Consider the following 20,298-nt stretch of genomic DNA (forward strand, 5'->3'; position numbering starts at 1 on the left):
AAAATTTGGGAGAATTCTCCCATCCCTCCCACACCAAATGGGCCAGCCCCTACTTCCAGTTCCTCCGCCTCCAATGCTTGTGCAGCTGGGACCAGGATTTCGAGACCCAGTCCCAGTACCTTGCCTGCCTGTTCATGCATCGAGGATAGCCCTCAACCCTTGTCCAAACTGCCCTTGCCCGCACTTGTCTAATCAATGTCCTCTCTCCTTCCCCACACTGATCCCCCAACCGTACCCTTTCCCCTCCACCCTACCTCTTCATTGGAGGATCCTATGTTCCTTCCATTGTCTACAGCTAGATCCCCCCATTTTCCCCAACCCACCATTTCCTCCTTTAAATGCGCCAGTAACCTACATGATCTACTGATCCGTAGCACCTTCTCTCCTCCCCATCCCCACCCTGATCCTTCCCTTGCTCTGGATCCCGCTGCCACACCTGCCCTTTCATCACCAACACCACCTCCCTCAGCATCCAACCAGCACACTCTCCACATTAGAAACTCCTCCTGCACCTCTTCAAGCATTATCTATTGCATTAGATGTAATCTCTGCAAAAAACTCTATGCTAATTGACAGTACCTTGGTAGATAAAGCAATCAAGAGTATGAAGACAGGGAAAGCCCTCGGCCCATCAGGAATCACTGCAGAGATGCTTAAAATATCTAGCAGTGTCGGCTATAGCCTAGTCACCCGTATAGTTAACCAGTTGATACACGAAGGAGTCATACCCAATGACTGGTGTAACAGCACCATAGTCAACTGCTACAAAGGTAAAAGTGACACTTTAGACACAAACAATTACAGAGGTATCAAGTTGTTGGACCAGGTAATGAAGGTCACCGAGAGAGTCACAGCCCAACAAATTAGGGAGAGAGTCAGTTTAGATGAGATGCAGTTTGGGTTCATTCCAGGGAAAAGCACCACTGATGCTATATTTCTGGTAAGACAGCTGCAGGAGAAATACCTAGCCAAGGATAAACCTCTGTACCTGGCTTTCGTTGACATGGAGAAAGCCTTTGACAGGGTCCCCCGCTCCCTTAACTGGTGGTCAATGAGGAAACTAGGGATAGACGAAGGGTTAGTGAGAGCTGTACAAGCCATGTACAGGGATGTTGTCAGTAAGGTGAGGGTTGGCAACGAGTACAGTGAAGAATTATGGGTAGAGGTAGGGGTCCACCAAGGTTCAGTCCTCAGCCACCTCCTATTTATCATAGTCCTCCAGGCAAGAACACAGGAATTCAAGATGGGATGCCCCTGGGAGCTCCTCTGTGCTGATGACCTTGCCCTAATTGCTGAGTCACTATCAGAACTAGAGGAGAAGTTTCAGGTGTGGAAGCAAGGACTAGAATCGAAGGGCCTTCGTCAACCTAGCTAAAACCAAAGTCCTAATAAGTAAGAAGGTTGACAAAACAAACCCCTTCAGGTAGATGGCCCTGCTCGATCTGTAGAAAAGGTGTAGATAGAAACTCCATAAGATGTACCCAGTGCAAGCTATGGACACATAAGAGGTGCAGCAATATCAAAGGAAGGCTAACTAGCAAGATAGTCTTTGTATGTGGCAGATGCTCAGGAGCAATAAGCACTGAAAATGTGCAGAAAACTACCTTTGCCACACTCCAGGGAGAAAAACTAGAAGTAGTTGATAATTTCCGCTACCTAGGTGACCAAATTTGTAGCGGGAGAGGGTACACTGAAAGTGTAGCTGCTAGAATAAGAATAGCCTGGGCAAAGTTTAGAGAGCTCTTACCTCTGCTGGTGACAAAGGCCTCTCACTCAGAGTAAAAGGCAGACTGTATGACGCATGTGTATGAACAGCCATGCTACATGGCAGTGAAACATTGGCCGTGACTGCTGAGGACATGCGTAAGCACGCAAGAAACAAAACCAGTATGCTCCGATCGATGTGTAATGTCAGTGTGCATACTCGACAGAGTGTAAGTACCTTGAGAGAAAAGTTAGACCTAAGAAGCATCAGTTGTGGTGTGCAAGAGAGACAATTGCACTGGTATGGACATGTGGCAAGAATGGATGAGGATAGCTGTGTGAAAAAGTGCTACACCCTAGCAGTTAAGGGAACCTATGGAAGAGGTGGACCCAGGAAGACCTGGGATGAGGTGGTGAAGCACAACCTTCGAACTTTAGGCCTCACCGAGGCAATGACCAGTGACCGGGACCTTTGGAAATATGCAGTATGTGAGAAGACCCAGCAAGGCAAGTGAGAGCATAATCTGTGACCTCTGCCAGAAGGGTAGCCAGCTCACTAATTCGTATCTTTACTTCATTGGACACTAAAAACCCTGCTTGCGAAGACCTGTTGAGGCAAGTGAATTTGGAATTTGAAATTTGAAATCTGAAATCGAACCGAATCCGACGATTGGCATCCATGCCAACCTCTCCTTCATTGGACACTAAACTCTGCTTGCGAAGACCTGTTGGGGCAAGTGAAATCGTAATTGAACCATATTCGATGACTGGCACCTGCGCCAGCGGAGCACTAACTGCACTGTCTGAGCATGTTTATTGCCAGAGCAGCGGTCTGGCTTCCGTGCTAGTGGCCCGTAAATAGCACCATTTGAGCGTAATCGTTACCAGCGTCGCCTTCTAGCACTTGTGCTGGTGGCACGTTAGAAAATCATTCGAGCGAGGTCGTTGCCAGTGCCGCTGGACTGGCTCCCGTGCAGGTGGCACGTAAAAAACACCTTTTTGAGCGTGGCCATTGCCAGTACCGTGTGACTGGCCCTCATGCCAGTGGCACGTAAAAGCACCCACTACACTCTCGGAGTGGTTGGCATTAGGAAGGGCATCCAGCAGTAGAAACGCTGCCAGATCAGATTGGAGCCTGGTGCAGCCTTCTGGCTTGCCAGTCCTCAGTCAAATCGTCCAACCCATGCTAGCATGGAAAGCGGATGTTAAACGATGATGATGATGATGATGATGACTACCAGCAGTATATTGGATAGGTACTATCTCTTAGTTGGTTTCTCAACCTCTAACTCACACAGAGATATATATATATGTATATATATATATATATAAAATGAAGGCGACTACTTGCAATATAAAACCAAAAAGGAATAATTCAATTGTCACTAATTGTGACTGAGGGTGCAGTGTATTTACCTATATTGATAGAAATAAGAGTTATATATACATATGTATCTTGGATGTTGTATCGTATTGGAATATAACACATATGTATATGGTACATATATAATACAAAACATTAAAAATGTAAATCCAAAACTGAGAGAAAAGAATGGAAAAAGAGATACAAGAAAAGAAAAAGAAAACAGAAAAACAAAGAAGAAAAATGAGGAAAACTACACATTATCAAACACAAGGATTCAATATATGTACTTTGCTTGTTAGCTGGTGGGACATGATTTGGTGTGGTGGGACATGATTTGGTGTGGTGGGACATGATTTGGTGTGGTGGGACATGATTTGGTGTGGTGGGCATGACTCCTCCAAAGTACCAAGTGTTAAAAAAGCTGAAAGTCATAGACAGGTGAGATAAGTCACTCCATTCAAGAGTGATGGACGTGGATGATTCACTGTTTTTCTGGCTTATCAACACAATGTACCCAAACAGAATTGGAGGTGAACTGAGTTGCTAGCTTATGTGTGTGTGTGTGTGAGTCTTTATATCTGTGTTTGTTTGACTAAAACCCTTTATATACAAATATGCCCCGGCAGTGCATACATAAGATATACTGTAACCCATCCAACCCTTGCCAGCATTGAGCATAGTTGTTAGATGATAATGACCATACATGGCTATGTGGTAAGAAGCTTGATTCCCAACCACATGGTTACAGGTTCAGTCCCACTGCATGGCACCTTGAGCAAGTGTCTTCTACTATAACCTCAGGCCAACCAAAACCTTGTGAGTGGATTTGGTAGACAGAAATTGGAAGAAGACCGTTGTTTGTGTGTGTGTGTGTGTGTGTGTGTGTGTGTGTGTGTGTGTGTGTGTGTGTGTGTGTGTGTGTGTGAGTCTTTATATCTGTGTTTGTTTGACTAAAACCCTTTAAGGTGGTACCTCAGCATGGCTGCAATAAAAGATAATATGTGTGTGTGTATATATATATAAATATATATATATATATATATATATATATATATATATATATATATATATATATATATATATATATATATATATATATATATATATATATACATACACACACACACATACATACATACATACACACACACATGAACTTTGCAGAGACACATGTACATATCCACATACACTTCCCTAACTTGCAAATTTATGTATACATGCAACCACACATTAATATGCTCTAATGTAAACAGATAGATATGTATTATATTCACAGACTTTCATAGATGTATCTGTATATTTAGAGTTGTATCTACTCTTGTAGAATTATATAAACATATTTACCTATGTACAGACATAGCTTGTATTTAAGTATATGATCTACTAGGAATAGCTGCCACATAGATTAAGGTATTGAGATAAACTGCTACAAAATAGACAGAACTGCCATGGCTGAAATGCCTTTTATCATAGGTCTCCTTGGCCAAAAATGACCTGCTGTTATACATCAAACTACAATGTACAAATTGGTATATACACTCATACACATATATTTGGAAATATAATATCAGCATATAATATACAAAGATATAGCAAGTCATGCACTGACCTACACATGTAGGCATACTTATATTCACATATAGCATGCTGTGCATGTAGATTTATATATGCATACTAAATTCATACATACTTCTGCTTAAGTATACATTTTCTTATGTATACAATACGTACACATACAATATATTTATGGGTTTAAACATGGCGATGTCAGTCAGTAAGTAACTATACGCATATGTATACTGGCAGTGAGTTGTATAAATATTGATTTATGGTACAGGCACACATAGATATACATGCACATGCATATAGATTTGCATATACACATAAATGTACAAATGCATATGTGCATATATAGACACACATGTATATATACTCGCAAATACATTCCAGATAAGTGCTTACATGTATTCATGTACATACTCATTCATGCTCACATGCACATACATAGATGTGTACTTGAACTGATACACAGAAATACATTCACAGACTAGTATACACATACACTAACACACACAAAAACACACGCACATGTACAAGCACATTAATACTCACAGATCACTGCACATATATATAATAGCGCACACACTACAGACAAATGCACGCACACATACATGGACACTCACACATCAACCAATTTTTCTGTATGGTTATGTTCATAGAGATAAATGCTCACATACTCATAAAATTACAAATGCATATACACAGACTTTGATATACCTACTAACTTACATACACACATACATCATCATACATCATCACACATATACACACATTTATATATTTTCTTTTACTGTTTTGCATCCATTTTTGTCTATGCTTGCATGGTTAACAGAGTTTCTTGTTGAAGCGATTGTTTTTATGGCTGGATGCCCTCCTTACTGCTAGCCACTCATCTGTGAATTAGGAGTGGAACATTATTTTGTCAGTCAGGCAAACTGGAGCAAGCAGAGTTAAGTCCCTTGTTCAGTAGCATGACATAATGACTGAAGTATTATTGGTACATAGTTTAGAAAAATCTTTTTTTTCTTTATGGCTTCATCAAAAGAGGAAGGGTAACATTAACATTTTGCAGGTTTCTACAGCTTGTAGAGCTGGGGGCGGGGGGACAGCTTATTTTGGAAACCAGAGACCTCTTCCTGTCTTTTTTAAAAATATATTATGTAGCTTAAAATGGCAGCTGGAAGAATCATTTGCAGACTGGACAAAATGCTCAGCACCATTTTGTCTGTCTTTATGTTCTGAGTTCGAATTTTGCCAAGGTTGACTTTACCTTTCATCTTTTCGGGGTTGATAAAATATGTACCAGTTACCAGTTGATTACTGGGGTCAATGTAATCGACTTATCCCCTCCTTGAAAATTGCTGTTCTTGTGCCAAAATTTGAAACCAATCTGTTATGTAGCTTGTGACAAATAATCCTTTCCACAATTGGCAGAGGTCTTGAAATTTTGTGGAGAAAGGGCTTATCAATTACATCAACCTCAGTACGTGACTGGTACTTATTTCATTGATGCTGAAAGGATGAAAGGTAAAGTGGGCTCCTGCAGAATTTGAACTCAGGTCATAGAGGCAAATGAAATACTGCTAAGCACTTTGGTATGCTAACAATTCTGCCAGCTTGCTGCCTTATTGGTTTTACAGGCTTCCAATGGACTAATAAGTAAGAAAGGTAGCATCTTTGAAACATTGGTGGAATAATTAACACTTGCTATATTATTTATTTGATGCTCCAATTTATCAGGTATTCACTGATGTTTATCTTTTATTCATATACACACACACACATACACAGAGGCACACACATGGCATTGTGCAGTTTACAGATCCATAGCACTTTTGTATATACCATACATCTTCCTAGTTGAGAACCATACTGCACAGTCTGTTATGTGGTGGTTATTTGTATGTTGTGTGGTGCAGCAGTCTGAGCATGTCACACACTTTCCATTGTCCAGTCTGTTTCTACATAACCATAGATTCTGGAGGTGGGTGCAAAGTGAACTCACTTCGGTGTAGCACTCATGTAAAGATATGAGCATCAACCTCTTGGTTGATTATCTAGAACCCTTTTGATTTGGTTATCTGCAACTTTTGTGCATATATGTGTGCACATGCACACACACACACACACACACACACACACACACACACACACACACACACACATGCACATACACACAAACTCAAAACATCTTGGTGGTGTTCACAATTCAGTACAGTTTATGAAGTTCTTGGTCTTAGGAAGGGCCTCCAGCTACAAGAACCACACCAGTAATGAAGCTTGCAAGTGGGATTTGATTCTCTGACCTCTTTAGGACTAGAATCTCCAAATACACTAAGAACCGGCTTGGATTTGACATTCCTTCTAACCCATGCTAACATGGACAGTGGACATAAGATGATGATGATATATGTTTTTAAAGGTGCTGAGGAAACTATGAGGTGATGCACAAGGGTTCAACTTTGACTGTATGCTGGCCTTGTGGGGTCCACTTTGCCTTTCATCCTTTCAGGGTCAATGAAATAAGTACCAGTCAAATACTGGAGTTGATGTAATTGATAAGCCCCTTCTCTACAAAATTTCAGGACTTGTGCATATTGTTGAATGGTTTATTTGTCACAGTCTGCATAATATATTGGTTTCAAATTTTGGCACAAAGCCAGCAATTTATAGCAGAAACAGCTATAGGCCAATAAAGGTGATTACATAATTCCTGTCCCCTTGTAAGTCCATTAATTCATATTACTCTCTTTAATATATATTATATACAGAGTGTTCAGGCTAAATTTGACAGTTTGCATAAAAGGAAAGGAAAGCACAATATCCCATCCAAAAATACATTTAAAAAAATCAAAATATATCAACTTGGTTACGGCTGGGAGATAGCAATTCACTCAAAGTCTCTTCCACCCTTCAGATTTCACCATGGCCTCAAAATGGCTCTGGAACCTGGTGCGTGTGTTCCTCACTGTGTCCCTGGGAAGATCTTCAAACACCCCTTTGATCTTGGCCATCAGTTCAGCCTTGGTGTTGCAGGTAAAGTGGTTGGTGTCCTTTTCAACAGTATTCCATAGGATTGGGATTAGGTGGCCAGAAATTGGGGCTTGTGAAGTCATAGAAATTCTCCAATAACCACTTTTGACTCTTTATTAAGGTATATATCAGGATATTATCTGGCCTAACTCACAACTTAATATCATGATTATCACTACCTTAAAATATCTTACTTTTTGCCCCATCCCTATAAATCATAGTGACACATAGAGGTATAGAAACTTATGAATAACCTAAGACTCAACTAAGTAGTGCACAACTATAAAATATAGTAATGGCATCCCATCGATATAACTAAGTCCAACTCCAGTTCTTTTCAATCTCCTTTAATCCTAGGAAAAACCATGTTGGAATGCCCAGATACAATTTGACCTTATTTAATACAGATTAAACTCCCATTTTCTGCTCTGCACTGGTGTTAAGTAGAGGTCACCCTAGATATAAATTTTAGAGTCATATCGGATTTCAACATATCCCCCCCATCACTTCACTTGGTATCGTAAACTAGCCACAAATAGATGAATTAACTCACTTCGCTACAAATACGCATGCTGTAGGACCTTGACTGAAGGTGCACAGAAGATTATGCTGGGTTGCATGTGCAATGGTACATACTATGTCCAGCAGAAACATATGTCACTCATTGTAACCAAATAATTATGCTGTCTGACTAACCATAAAATTATAGCAGAAGTCAGTCACATTATGTAGAAATGATGTATCTCTCAAACTGCAGTAAAGTGTCTTCAGCATAATTCTTCTTTTGTTATATAAACTATGATGATTTGATGATGTAATCTTCTTGTAATGTATAACCTTACATAATGGATGTTTCATTGATGAAACAGATAGATACATTGAAAGGAATATAAAAACTATCTCCTCTCTTGTTATGTGTGTGTGTCTATATGAATATATATGTATAAAAACAAACACACACACACATATATAATCTACACATACACACACAAGCACACAGGCACATATATATATGAACCAAAGTATACAGTATTATAGATTCACAGCCGATCTTAGCAATTGGCTTTGTACTGGATATTAGATAACTGGGCTGTTATTTGATATATATGCTCTTCAGGGGCAGCTGGTATGGAAAAGATGCAGGAGGATCAGTTAATTATGATTTTATTCAAGATATTCTCCTCTCAGATTCACAAATTTGTTGCAGTAGTGGTTCAGTTTTTTTTAAGCTTTGTAAAAGAACTCAGAAGATCAGGCCTCCAGCCAAGTCTCTTGTGATACCCTTAAAATCAGGAACTTATCAGCAACTCCTTATATATACAAATATATATAGCAGGAGTGGCTGTGTGGTAAGTAGTTTGCTTACCAACCACATGGTTCCGGGTTCATTCCCACTGCGTGGCACCTTGGGCAAGTGTCTTCTACTATAGCCTCGGGCCGACCAAAGCCTTGTGAGTGGATTTGGTAGACGGAAACTGAAAGAAGCCCGTCGTATATATGTATATATATATATATATGTATGTGTGTTTGTGTGTCTGTGTTTGTTCCCCCAACATCGCTTGACAACCGATGCTGGTGTGTTTACGTCCCCGTAACTTAGCAGTTTGGCACAAAGAGACCGATAGAATAAGTACTAGGCTTACAAAGAATAAGTCCTGGGGTCGATTTGCTCGACTAAAGGCGGTGCTCCAGCATGGCCGCAGTCAAATGACTGAAACAAGTAAACGAGTAAAGAGTATATATATATATATACACACACACACAGAGTAGTACCTCGGTTTTCGAACAGCTCTGATCACAAATAAATCGTGCTTTATCTTCTGTCTTTCTCATATTCATTTAATACAGTAGTACCTTGGTTTACGAACGCCTCTGATAACAAATAAATCATGCTTTATATATATCTACATCTATCTATACATATATAAAGCCTGATTTATTCGTGATCAGAGTTGTTCGAAAACTGAGGTACTACTGTATATATATATATATATATATATATATATATATATATATTTATATAACACAAATGGGCGGAAGTTCGCTATAGCTGTTTCACATGTGTTTTTTATTGATGAACAAATCAATTACACAATAATGTGAAAAATAGTTTTCTTCAGGCGAATTATGAGTAAAATTTAACATTTAGGATTTTTCACACTAATGGTATATAATGCATATATATGTATGTATGTATGTATGTATGTATGTATGTATGTATATATATTTTTATATCCTGCCACAGGTTGGTATATATAAATTACACAGCAAAGGTTTAATCAATGTGTTCACATGATGTACTTCGCAAGACTGCCAAAACACTCTCCCCGACTACTACTGACCACCACTCGTTATAGGAGTTCAACTAGTCCATTCTCCAATCTGTCAAGGGTGTCAATGACTGTTGCCACAACATCTTCCCCTTTGAGATTGACTTCCGTTTGAAGTTAATATTATTATTATTTTTATTTATCTATTTTTACACAGTATTGGCTTTTTCACACAGTATCAGCCTGGAATTTGAAATTAGAAATTAGAATTTTTATTTTGTTTTTATGTTGTCACTTTTATATCCTAACAACTCATTGCCAGATGTAATTTAATTGTTACCCAACTCTTAGGTACTATTGTTCGTTTTTTGCACACAGCACTCTTGTTTTCTGTTGTACTAAGCACTCTTGTTAGCTCTCTTGTTTTTCACTCAAATGGACTTTAGTGCAATTTTTTAACCACAAGAAGACATCTCCTTTAGCTGGTTAACACTGCACAGTTGCATCTGATATATTGTGAGCAGGGGGAATCGAACCCTTACCACATTCTAGCGATGAAACCAACACACAGTAATTCGAATAACTATCATTATGGCAACTTACTTGTTCGGTGCAAGTTCAATGCGGAACTAACACACCGACTCTTATTGGACTCTAGCAAAACTCTTCAATGATTTCTGCCGGCGTGCTGCCTTCTCATAGGACATGATAGGTATTTTACTGGTGGTACTTTGGCTGCTGAGCATGCCACCTCTACCAGCTTTCACCAGTTTCTTGATGTCCCAGTGCATGCAACAGGTTCTACTAGGTTACATGTTACCAGTAGCGTCCCAAAAAGCAACCTGACCAGTGCGACAGGTTGTACTGGATTACTCATTACCAGTAGCACCCAAGAGCAACTGACATTGTACAACAGGTTGTTCTGGGTTACACATTACTAATAGTGCCCAAGAGCCAAGAGCAACCTGATCTTGTAGTGAGGTAGGCATTACAACCGTCTGTGTTACGTCCAGTCACATGTATTTTTTTATTTGTTTCTTCTGATCTCACTATTTTTTTACATTTTTATGATAAACTGATCCGTCTCTGCCGTAATTTTTATTTCCTCCAATTTCACAGGCAATTCGCACACAACATTGCACATTTTTTTATTTCATTTTCAGCTTTTAATGCCACTATCACATTGTTTTCTAGTGGTTCACTGTATTTTGGTGTTAATCTTGACAAACCATCTGCATGTCCCAATGTTTTCAACGGCAAATACTCCATCTTGAAGTCGTAATTCAGTAGGATCATTCCCCAGTGCTACAATCTGTTGGCTGTATGAGTGAGGATACCCTATTTTGATCCATAGATCAACAATAATGGGCTGTGGTCTGTCTGCAGACAGGACCTTCTTCCATGTATAAATTTATGGAATTTTTTTACCACAAATATGATGGCTAATGCCTCTTTTTCCATTTGACTGTAGCTTTTCTCATCTGGCAGTAATGAATGTGAAACATGAACTACTACTTTCAAGCTACCATCTTCATACTTATGTAAAATCACAGCTCCGATACCACTTTCACTAGCATCTGCTGCTACTAGTATTTTTAAATTTGGTTCAAAATGTGATAACAACAATTCCGACATTAAGACGTTTTTAATTTCTTCAAAGCCTTTTAGGCATTTGTCTGACCAGTTCCATCTCTTAAATCATGCATATTCAGTATGTATACCTGGTAGTTATTTGCAAGTCCCCAAAATGCTTGTAATGTAATGCTCACTGGGGGAGGCATATTTTTTATTGCACTTGCCCTAGACAGGTCTGGTTTGCATCCATTTTCATCAATAATTAGCCCTAGGTATTTTATTCTTGGCAAAAAATATTCACACTTTTCTTTGCTGAGCTTAAACCCATAATCTTTTATTCTTTCAAAGACCTTTTTAACATGCTCAGCGTGCTGACCTCTAGATTCACTTTTTATGAGTATCTCATCAAGGTAAGCTACAGCGAAATCCGAACCTGTGAGCATAATGTCCATAATTTGTTGGTATTGTTGTTGTTGCTGTTGTAGTTGTTGTTGTAACTGCTGTTGTTGTTACTGTTGCTACTGTACCACTCAAGCCAACAAGTCTTCCATGTTAAATAGTTTTTCTTTTTTTTCATACCAAACAAATAAAATTTAAACATCCTACGCAAGCTTTGAATATCTCATCGCTACTTTTATATCCTGCCACAGGCTGGTATATATAAATTACACCACAGAGGTTTAATCAGTGTGTTCACACGATGTGCTTCACTAGACTACCAAAATGCTCTCCCCATCTACTACCAACCACTACTCTTTATAAGAGTTTGGCTAGTCCATTCTCCAACCTGCCAGGGGTGTCAATGACTTGCACCATAGCCCTCTTCCACACACACATACACGCTCTCATACACACACGCACGCACACCTTCATTTTGGGATCACCACTACTTTTATTATCTCCCCTTCTTCTTAGCTCTCCTGTGTGACCCCTCTGTCCAGCATTCAAAATTATAGATTGCTAGCCACTACACATTCTTTATTTTCTCTCCTTGTTTCTTTCTATATTCCTTTCTGTAGAGCGTAGGCTCGAAACATTAAAGACTTTTTCACTTCCTGAGTGTTAAACTAATACATCTGTTTGTTGTCTACACCACCAGTCTTTGTCTTTTGTTTTTTTTTGTGAATTCTCCCTATATACATATCTTATCGAGTCTTGTGAAAGTCTCTATGCCAAGACACAGCAAGATTTGTTTCACAACAAGAATCTTACAAACTAAATACAAAGAAATGAAGTGTGTGTGTGTGTATATACACACATTTATTTGTATATATGTTTATATACATAGGGTTACATGCATACATATATACATGTACATGTATCTGTTTGTGTGTGCAAATATGCTTGTATGTGCAAACTTTCTCTCTCTTTCTCTCTCTCTCTCTTTCTCTCTCTCTCTCTCTCTTTATCTCTCTCTCTCTCTCTCTCTTTCTCTCTCTCTCTTTCTCTCTCTCTCTTTCTCTCCCTCTCTTTCTCTCTCTCTCTTTCTCTCTCTCTCTCTTTCTCTCTCTCTCTTTCTCTCTCTTTCGTTCTCGCTCTCTCTCTCTCTCTCTCTCTCTCTCTCTCTCTTCTTTCTCTCTTTCTCTCTCTCTCTCTTACAGACACACACACACACACACACACACACACACACACACACACACACACACACTCACACATACACATACAGATATAGACAACTGTATGCAGACAATTAATGTATGGTATGTGGATCTAATATAAAACCCAACCCTGTTGTAAAAAGGAATTAAATTATGCAAGATGAAGCCATAATCTCGAGGAATCAAACCAAGCTCGAGGCAACTGAATCTTGTTCTAATGCATCTGGATGGCTGAGCTTGGAAATTATTTCCGAATCATGCACTTAGCTTCGTCAGTCACATTCAAAGGAATGTTAAGCATCTATTTTAACATTGGTCAAGACTCAGTCATTGGAAGCAGGGAGAGGAGAAATTACGAGAAAAGAAAAGGAGAAAGATAAGTAGCAATGATGAGTATGAAGGAGAAAAATAAAAGAGAGTGAAACAGGGAGAGAGAGAGAGAAGAGGGGAAGCTGAGAGGGAGAGAGAGAAACAAAACTGACAGCAACAGGATATGTTTAATGGAATAGTATGCGCATCTGTGTGTATGTGTGTGTGTGTGTACATGCACCAGTGTACAAGTCTGTGTGAAAGTTTATGTGTGTGTGTGTATGTGTCCATTTGTGTTTCTATGTGTATATATGAATAAGTGCTTGTCAATGTCTGTGCATATGTGCATTCACATACACAAGTATCTGAGTATGTACTGTGTGTATGTGTGTGTGTCTGTTCATTTATCCATGTACACACATATATTTATATTATATAATTTTTGTGTGTGTATGTCTATGAATAAGCTTAGGATAATAAAAGGGGGAACAGTTTCAATCCATATGGACAAGTAAGCATTTGTATTAACAAACAGAGAAAAAGTACTCAATACACAAAATGGAGTGTTTGTATTGTTTTAGACACTAAAGCTGGCACTGTCATGGTATTAGCTGTCAGAAGTGAAAGTAGAAAAATCTAAACAAGGAACGTTACTGCTGGTTTGAGTTGAAATCTGTTTCTTTGGCTACTGACTGACCGGAGCTATCTATCTGCCTGTCTGTCTATCTATCTATCTGTCTGTCTGTCTGTCTATCTTTTGACAGCTAATACCATGACAGTGCACTAAAGCTTACTCTGAGACTGAATGATAACTCTGAGTTTCACATTTTTGTTGTTCAAATGATTGAAGAGTATCAATGTAACAATAGATAAACAAAAATATTCTAAAGCACATTGACTAATAATTAGTTAAATTGACAAATAATTGGTAAATCAAAGCAAGTTTTTAAACCTGAGTTTGACTTCTATTTGTTTCATGTTTAGTTTCCAAAAATTTTAATTAGCTGATTTTATTGAAGTTATCTCCCATGTTTGCTATTTTTAGTTTTGGTTTTTTTAACCTCTTTTGAGGTAGATTTTGTCTTAATTGCTTGGATAATTTCAATTAATTGAAATCATTATCTTACTATTTTGCATATGTAAGGCTTTATTGTATGTGTATTTTGTATGCAGAACATTCCCTTGGGGTAATTCCTTTAGCATATTGTTGATGTTAATAATCAGTGTTACTGTGTTCCCTCTATTTCTATATATACTGATCACTTTTAAGCCTTGCCAACTGAGAAAATGTTTCATTGAAGAGGGCCCAATAAGTCTGAAGCATACTTATTTCTTCCTTAAATGTAAAGATCAGAATCACTCCTCTCTTCTATTCCAAAAATTTCATTTAGTTGATAGTTAGTGAGTTATCCTCTTTCGTTGTTATTTTTACATTTTAAACATCCTTTAGCACTGTTAAAGGGAGATTTTGTTTACTAATTTTATAGGTAATCAGTTACTTAAAGTTTTCCGAATCTCTATAATACATATATGAGACCTTATTTTCTATAGGCCTGGCTATAGGTACAGGCATTAGTATAGGTGAAGGCATGGCTACATGGTTAAGAAGTTCACTTCCTAACAACATGGTCTTGGGTTCAGCTCCACTGTATGGCACTCTAGGTAATTGTCTACTGTAGATCCAGGCCAACTATAGTCTCTTGAATTTGATAGACAGAAAATGAAAGAAGCTCATTATATATATATATATATATATATCATCATCATCTGCTTTCCATGCTGGCATGGGTTGGACGGTTTGACTGAGGACTGGCGAGCCAGATGGCTGCACCAGGCTCCAATCTGATCTGGCAGAATTTCTACTGCTGGATGCCCTTCCTAACACCAACCACTCCGAGAGTGTAGTGGGTGCTTTTACGTACCACTGGCATGAAGGCCAGTCAGGCGGTACTGGCAATGGCCACGCTCAAAATGGTGTATTTTACGTGCCGCCTGCACAGGAGTCAGTCCAGTGGCACTGGCAACGATCTCGCTTGAATGTTTTTTTCACGTGCCAGTGAGGCGACGCTGGTAACAATCACACTCAAATGGTGCTATTTACATGCCACTGGCGCAGAAGCCAGACAGCTGCTCTGGCAATGATCACGGTATGCACAAAGAGTTGTAGTACCAGCCACACGACAACAAGCAATTATTAAAGGAATTTCTCATTGGTCACCCAGGGAGTTTGAGAATGAAATCGTTAATGAGAAGTTATGCGTATTGGCCAACAATGAACTGTGATATTGAAGAACTAGTGAAAGCTTGCAGAAGTTGTGCCCTAGCTTTAAAAGCACCAACCACAAAATAGCAACTGTGGTCAAAAATAGATATTCCATCAACCAGACTGCACGTTGATTACATAGGTTCACTTAAGGATTCATATTACCTTGTTGTGTTATACAGTGTTTCTAAGTGGCCTGAAGTGCATAAATGTAAAAAGCTGACATCTGAAGTTACAGTAAGTTTTTTTACATGAATTGTTCACCAGATATGGTATTCCTGACATTATTGTGTCTGATAACGGAACTCAGTTTACTCCAGATGAGTTCAAAAAATTTTGTAAAATGTTCGTTATTGAACATGTCACCACTCCACAATATCATCCTAGGTCAAATGGACAAGTGGAGCATTTTGTTGGTACTTTTAAGAAAGCATAGAAAACGGTGAACGTTGAAGTAATGGATGACCTAGCACTTCAACAATTTCTAAGAGTGTACCGAGTATCATCTAATCTGAATACCCTGTCTGGAATGTCACCTGTGGAATTAATGTTTGCTAGAAAGATTAGATCCATCTTTGATAAGTTGATACTGAGTAAAAGAAGAAAAATGGCAAACAACAAATATACTTCAAAATTCTTTATGATAGGTGACAAAGTTTTTTTAAAATCATATAGATATGTAAAGAAAGGTGGGAGGATGGTGTAATTATTAAACAAATTGAAAAATTCTTGGTAAAAGGAAAATATTTTGAACTTAAAGACATATAAATCACCTTAAAAAAGATGTATGGAATAAATGGTCTCAAATTGAAAGTACACATTCAAATAACAGAAAATGGAAAAGAATGGAAATACTGGAATTAAACCCTAAGTGTAAGAGATATTAAACTCTGGACAGGGTTTAATTCTCAAAAGGGGGAGAAGTTATGGGAGGGTAGTTCTCAAAAAATGCGAGATGTTGTGGAAGGATACTGACCACCCCCACTTGACCAAAAGTGGACCGATGCATTTCAATAAAATGAAGAAACTGTGTGAACTGTCGGTAGTTGACAGTCAGCAATTGACAGTGTTGATTGTGCACATTGGATTACTGTGTCAGTTTAATATCGGACCTACGTTTGGTATAGTACAGAGTATGTTCTGTATGAGCATATTAATTCTGTGAAAGGTTATTCCAGATAACCATATCCAAATATTTATTTGGGTAATACTATTCTATACCCTTGTGCACACCCCAACATTGTCATAACATTATTCGCAATGAGATATTCAAACTCAAGACATAATACTCTGTCTGCTGTCTCCACCAAACACCACCTTTCTGTGCTTTCTCACCCCTGTGCTGTTCTCCATCTTTAATACCTTGCTTACCTACTATCACCCTCAGTGTCCTCATGTATTTGCTGCAACCGCTGCCTTGAGCCTCTCCTACATTTCTCTCCATCATTTGTTACAGTCACCACATCCTGCCCATTCAACCATCTCAAACCACTATAACGGTAAAACCCCCTTTGACCATGAATGACCATGGGATTACACCTAGAAAGTTACCCTCCAAAGCACAAGTCCAGCAACGTTGTTAATGGAAGATCAGCAGTCACCCATGCATACCAGCCTCCCTTCTGTATGCCACTGATGTTATTCAAGAGAATAACAAAACTGATACAGCTTGACACCAGTGACATTGCAACTCATTTCTACAGCTGAGGGAACTGGAGCAACAAGAAATAAAGTGTCTTGCTCAAGAACACAACACACAGCCCTGTCTGGGAATCAAACTCACTACCACATGATTGTGGGTCCAATGCTCTAACCACTGAGCCATGTGCCTTCATATATCACCTCGCCTATTCTTACCACTCTAATATCCTTTGAGGGCATGTCCTGAAACATCTTTGCTGTCATCTCTCTCCCTATTGCTCTCTTTATCTTACTCCCTAACTCACTCTCCTTTGCTTTCCAGCTGGGGTATCCATGTATCTACTCAATAGCAAGACACCTATCTCTCTCCCCTGTACCTTTTATCTCTCAACTGGCACAAAGCAACACCTCTTCAATACTACTCCTACCTTCCAGTTGAGGGGTTTTTGTTTTGCAAGGTACTTGGTGACTCTCTCGGTGCTGGTATCAGTCTAAAAGCACTGGTGTTGCTGTCACGTGAAAAGTACTGGTGCTAGTATCACATAAAAAGCACTGGTGCTGGTGTCAAATAAAATGTACCCAGCACAATCTGTAAAGTAGTTAGCATTAGGAAGGGCACCTAACTGTAGAAATCATGACAAAACAGACAATTGTATGGCTCCTGGCCTTGCCAACTGTCAGACTGTCCAGCCCATACCAGCATGGAAAATGGATGTTAAATGGTGATGATGATGATGATTTCACATTATCTATCTCACGACACTGTAATTAATGTTGTCCAAGGAAATGATATAAGGAAGCCACCAAGACTTTGCACCTAAAATTAAATATTTTTACTTAAAAATACAATGACATATTTTACTTAAAAATAAATTTTCTTTTTTTGCCTTGGTTTGGCTCTTTTCCAGGTTTCAGTCTCAGCCGATGGGCATTGTAGGCTCAAAACTGAAGCTTTCTATTTTGTTTGTACAAGGTGTCCCTAAAGTCTGGACACAGGCAAATAGTTCATTTTCAAGAAATACACATAAAATTTTCAACGCCATTTTATTCATTTGGAATATTAATGAATAACATCTTCAATATTATTTCCACCATTTGTGATGCAAAGGTCGGTGCACTTTGTAAGATTCATGTGAACCCGATGCAATAACTCTACATTGCCATCAATTTGAGCATATTTACTCTTTATGCCTTCCATCAAGTGTGTTGCATCTGTGATTTTCATTGAGTAAAAAATATATAGGTAAAATATAATATATGAAATATACTCTTTACTCTTTTACTCTTTTACTTGTTTCAGTCATTTGACTGTGGCCATGCTGGAGCACCGCCTTTAGACGAGCAAATCGACCCCAGGACTTATTCTTTGGATGCCTAGTACTTATTCTATCGGGCTCTTTTGCCGAACCGCTAAGTTACGGGGACGTAAACACACCACCATCGGTTGTCAAGCGATGTTGGGGAGACAAACACAGACACACAAACATATATATATATATATATATGTACATATATACGACAGGCTTCTTTCAGTTTCCATCTACCAAATCCACTCACAAGGCTTTGGTCGGCCCGAGGCTATAGTAGAAGACACTTGCCCCAAGGTGCCACGCAGTGGGACTGAACCCAGAACCGTGTGGTTGGTAAGCAACCTACTTACCACACAGCCACTCCTAGATAAAAAAACATAGTTAATGAGATTTCCTGTGTGTCCAGATTTTAGGGACTTCCTATATATTCAGATGTTGCTTTTAAATAGCTTTAACCATTTTCATACCCCACTGCCTAAAATTGCCCTTGGTTTTATGATATGAATTTCCTGTTCTAATGTTATTGAAATTCAAATTTTCTCTTGCACCTGCCTAATAATCACATCATTTTATTAAATTCTTTCATTACTTTCAAAATTGACTGAAACTAAGGCAGTGTATTTCAAAAGAAAGATGGTAACAAAAAGGTTAACATTGTTGTCATTGAAACAATCTTGTATAAATAAAATATATTTCTCTGAAAATTATTCAGAATAAATTTCTATTTCCAGGATCTGAGCCTTTTGCTTTGGAGAATGGTTTGCGAGCTTTTGTTGGAGAAAAGTTTGAAGACTTTCTTAAGGTATATAATTTAAATTATCATCTTACAATTTATATCATAAATAGGTGCAGGCATAGCTATGTGGGTAAAAAGTTCACTTACTGACCATATGGTTTCAGGTTCAGTCCTACTGCATAGCACATTGAGTATTTGTCTCCTACTATATAGCCCCAGACTGACCAAATCCTTGTTAGTTGATGTGGTAGATGTGTGATGTGGTTAGTTGATGTGGTATGTGTGTGTGTGTGTGTGCATGTCTATGTATATGCATGCACATACACACACACACACACACTCACATGTACATGTGTGTGTGTGTGTGTGTGTGTGTGAAGGCACATGGTTCAGTGGTTAGAGCATTGGGCTTATAATTGTGAGATAGTAAGTTTGATACTTGGACTGTGCTAGTGTGTTGTGTTCTTGAGCAAGACACTTTATTTCATGTTCCTCCAGTTCACTAAACTGTAGAATTGAATTGTGATTTCACTGGTGCCAAGCTGTATTGGTCTTTGCCTTTCCCTTGGATAACATCAGTGGCATGGAAAGGGGAGACTGATATGCATGGGTGACTGCTGGTTTTCCACAAACAATCTTGCCTGGACTTGTGCCTTGGAGGGAAACTTTCATAACCAAAAGGGGTCTTTACCCTTATATATATATAAATATATATATTTTATAGAGAAAGTAGGGCATGTGTTAGGGTGGGTGGTGAAGTGAGTGCTTTGATGTGAAGGTGGGGTTAAGACAGAGTTGGGTGATGTCTCTGTGGCTGTTTAATTTATATATGGCTGGTGTGGTGAGAGAGGTGAATGCTAGAACTTTTGGTAGGGGAACCCAAATGGTGAGAGAAAGTGGAGAGAAATGGCAGGTGAGTCAGTTGTTTGC

The 20,298-nt window shown here is 38.8% G+C and overlaps 1 protein-coding gene across 1 annotated transcript in view; it reads left to right on the top strand.

Moving 5' to 3' along the window:
• The first annotated feature begins 16,636 nt into the window (after nt 1-16,636).
• Nucleotides 16,637-20,298, top strand: part of LOC106874287 (EF-hand calcium-binding domain-containing protein 6) — a 149,924-nt gene continuing 146,262 nt past the window's right edge. The window contains exons 1-2 of the mRNA XM_089339577.1: nt 16,637-16,814; nt 19,364-19,434. Of these exons, the coding sequence (XP_089195703.1) occupies nt 16,637-16,814; nt 19,364-19,434 (249 nt within the window). The remainder of the gene's footprint in view (nt 16,815-19,363; nt 19,435-20,298) is intronic.

The sequence above is a fragment of the Octopus bimaculoides genome, chromosome 22, assembly GCF_046866305.1.
Source record: "Octopus bimaculoides isolate indiv1 chromosome 22, ASM4686630v1, whole genome shotgun sequence".
In the NCBI taxonomy this organism is placed as follows: Eukaryota; Metazoa; Mollusca; class Cephalopoda; order Octopoda; family Octopodidae; genus Octopus; species Octopus bimaculoides.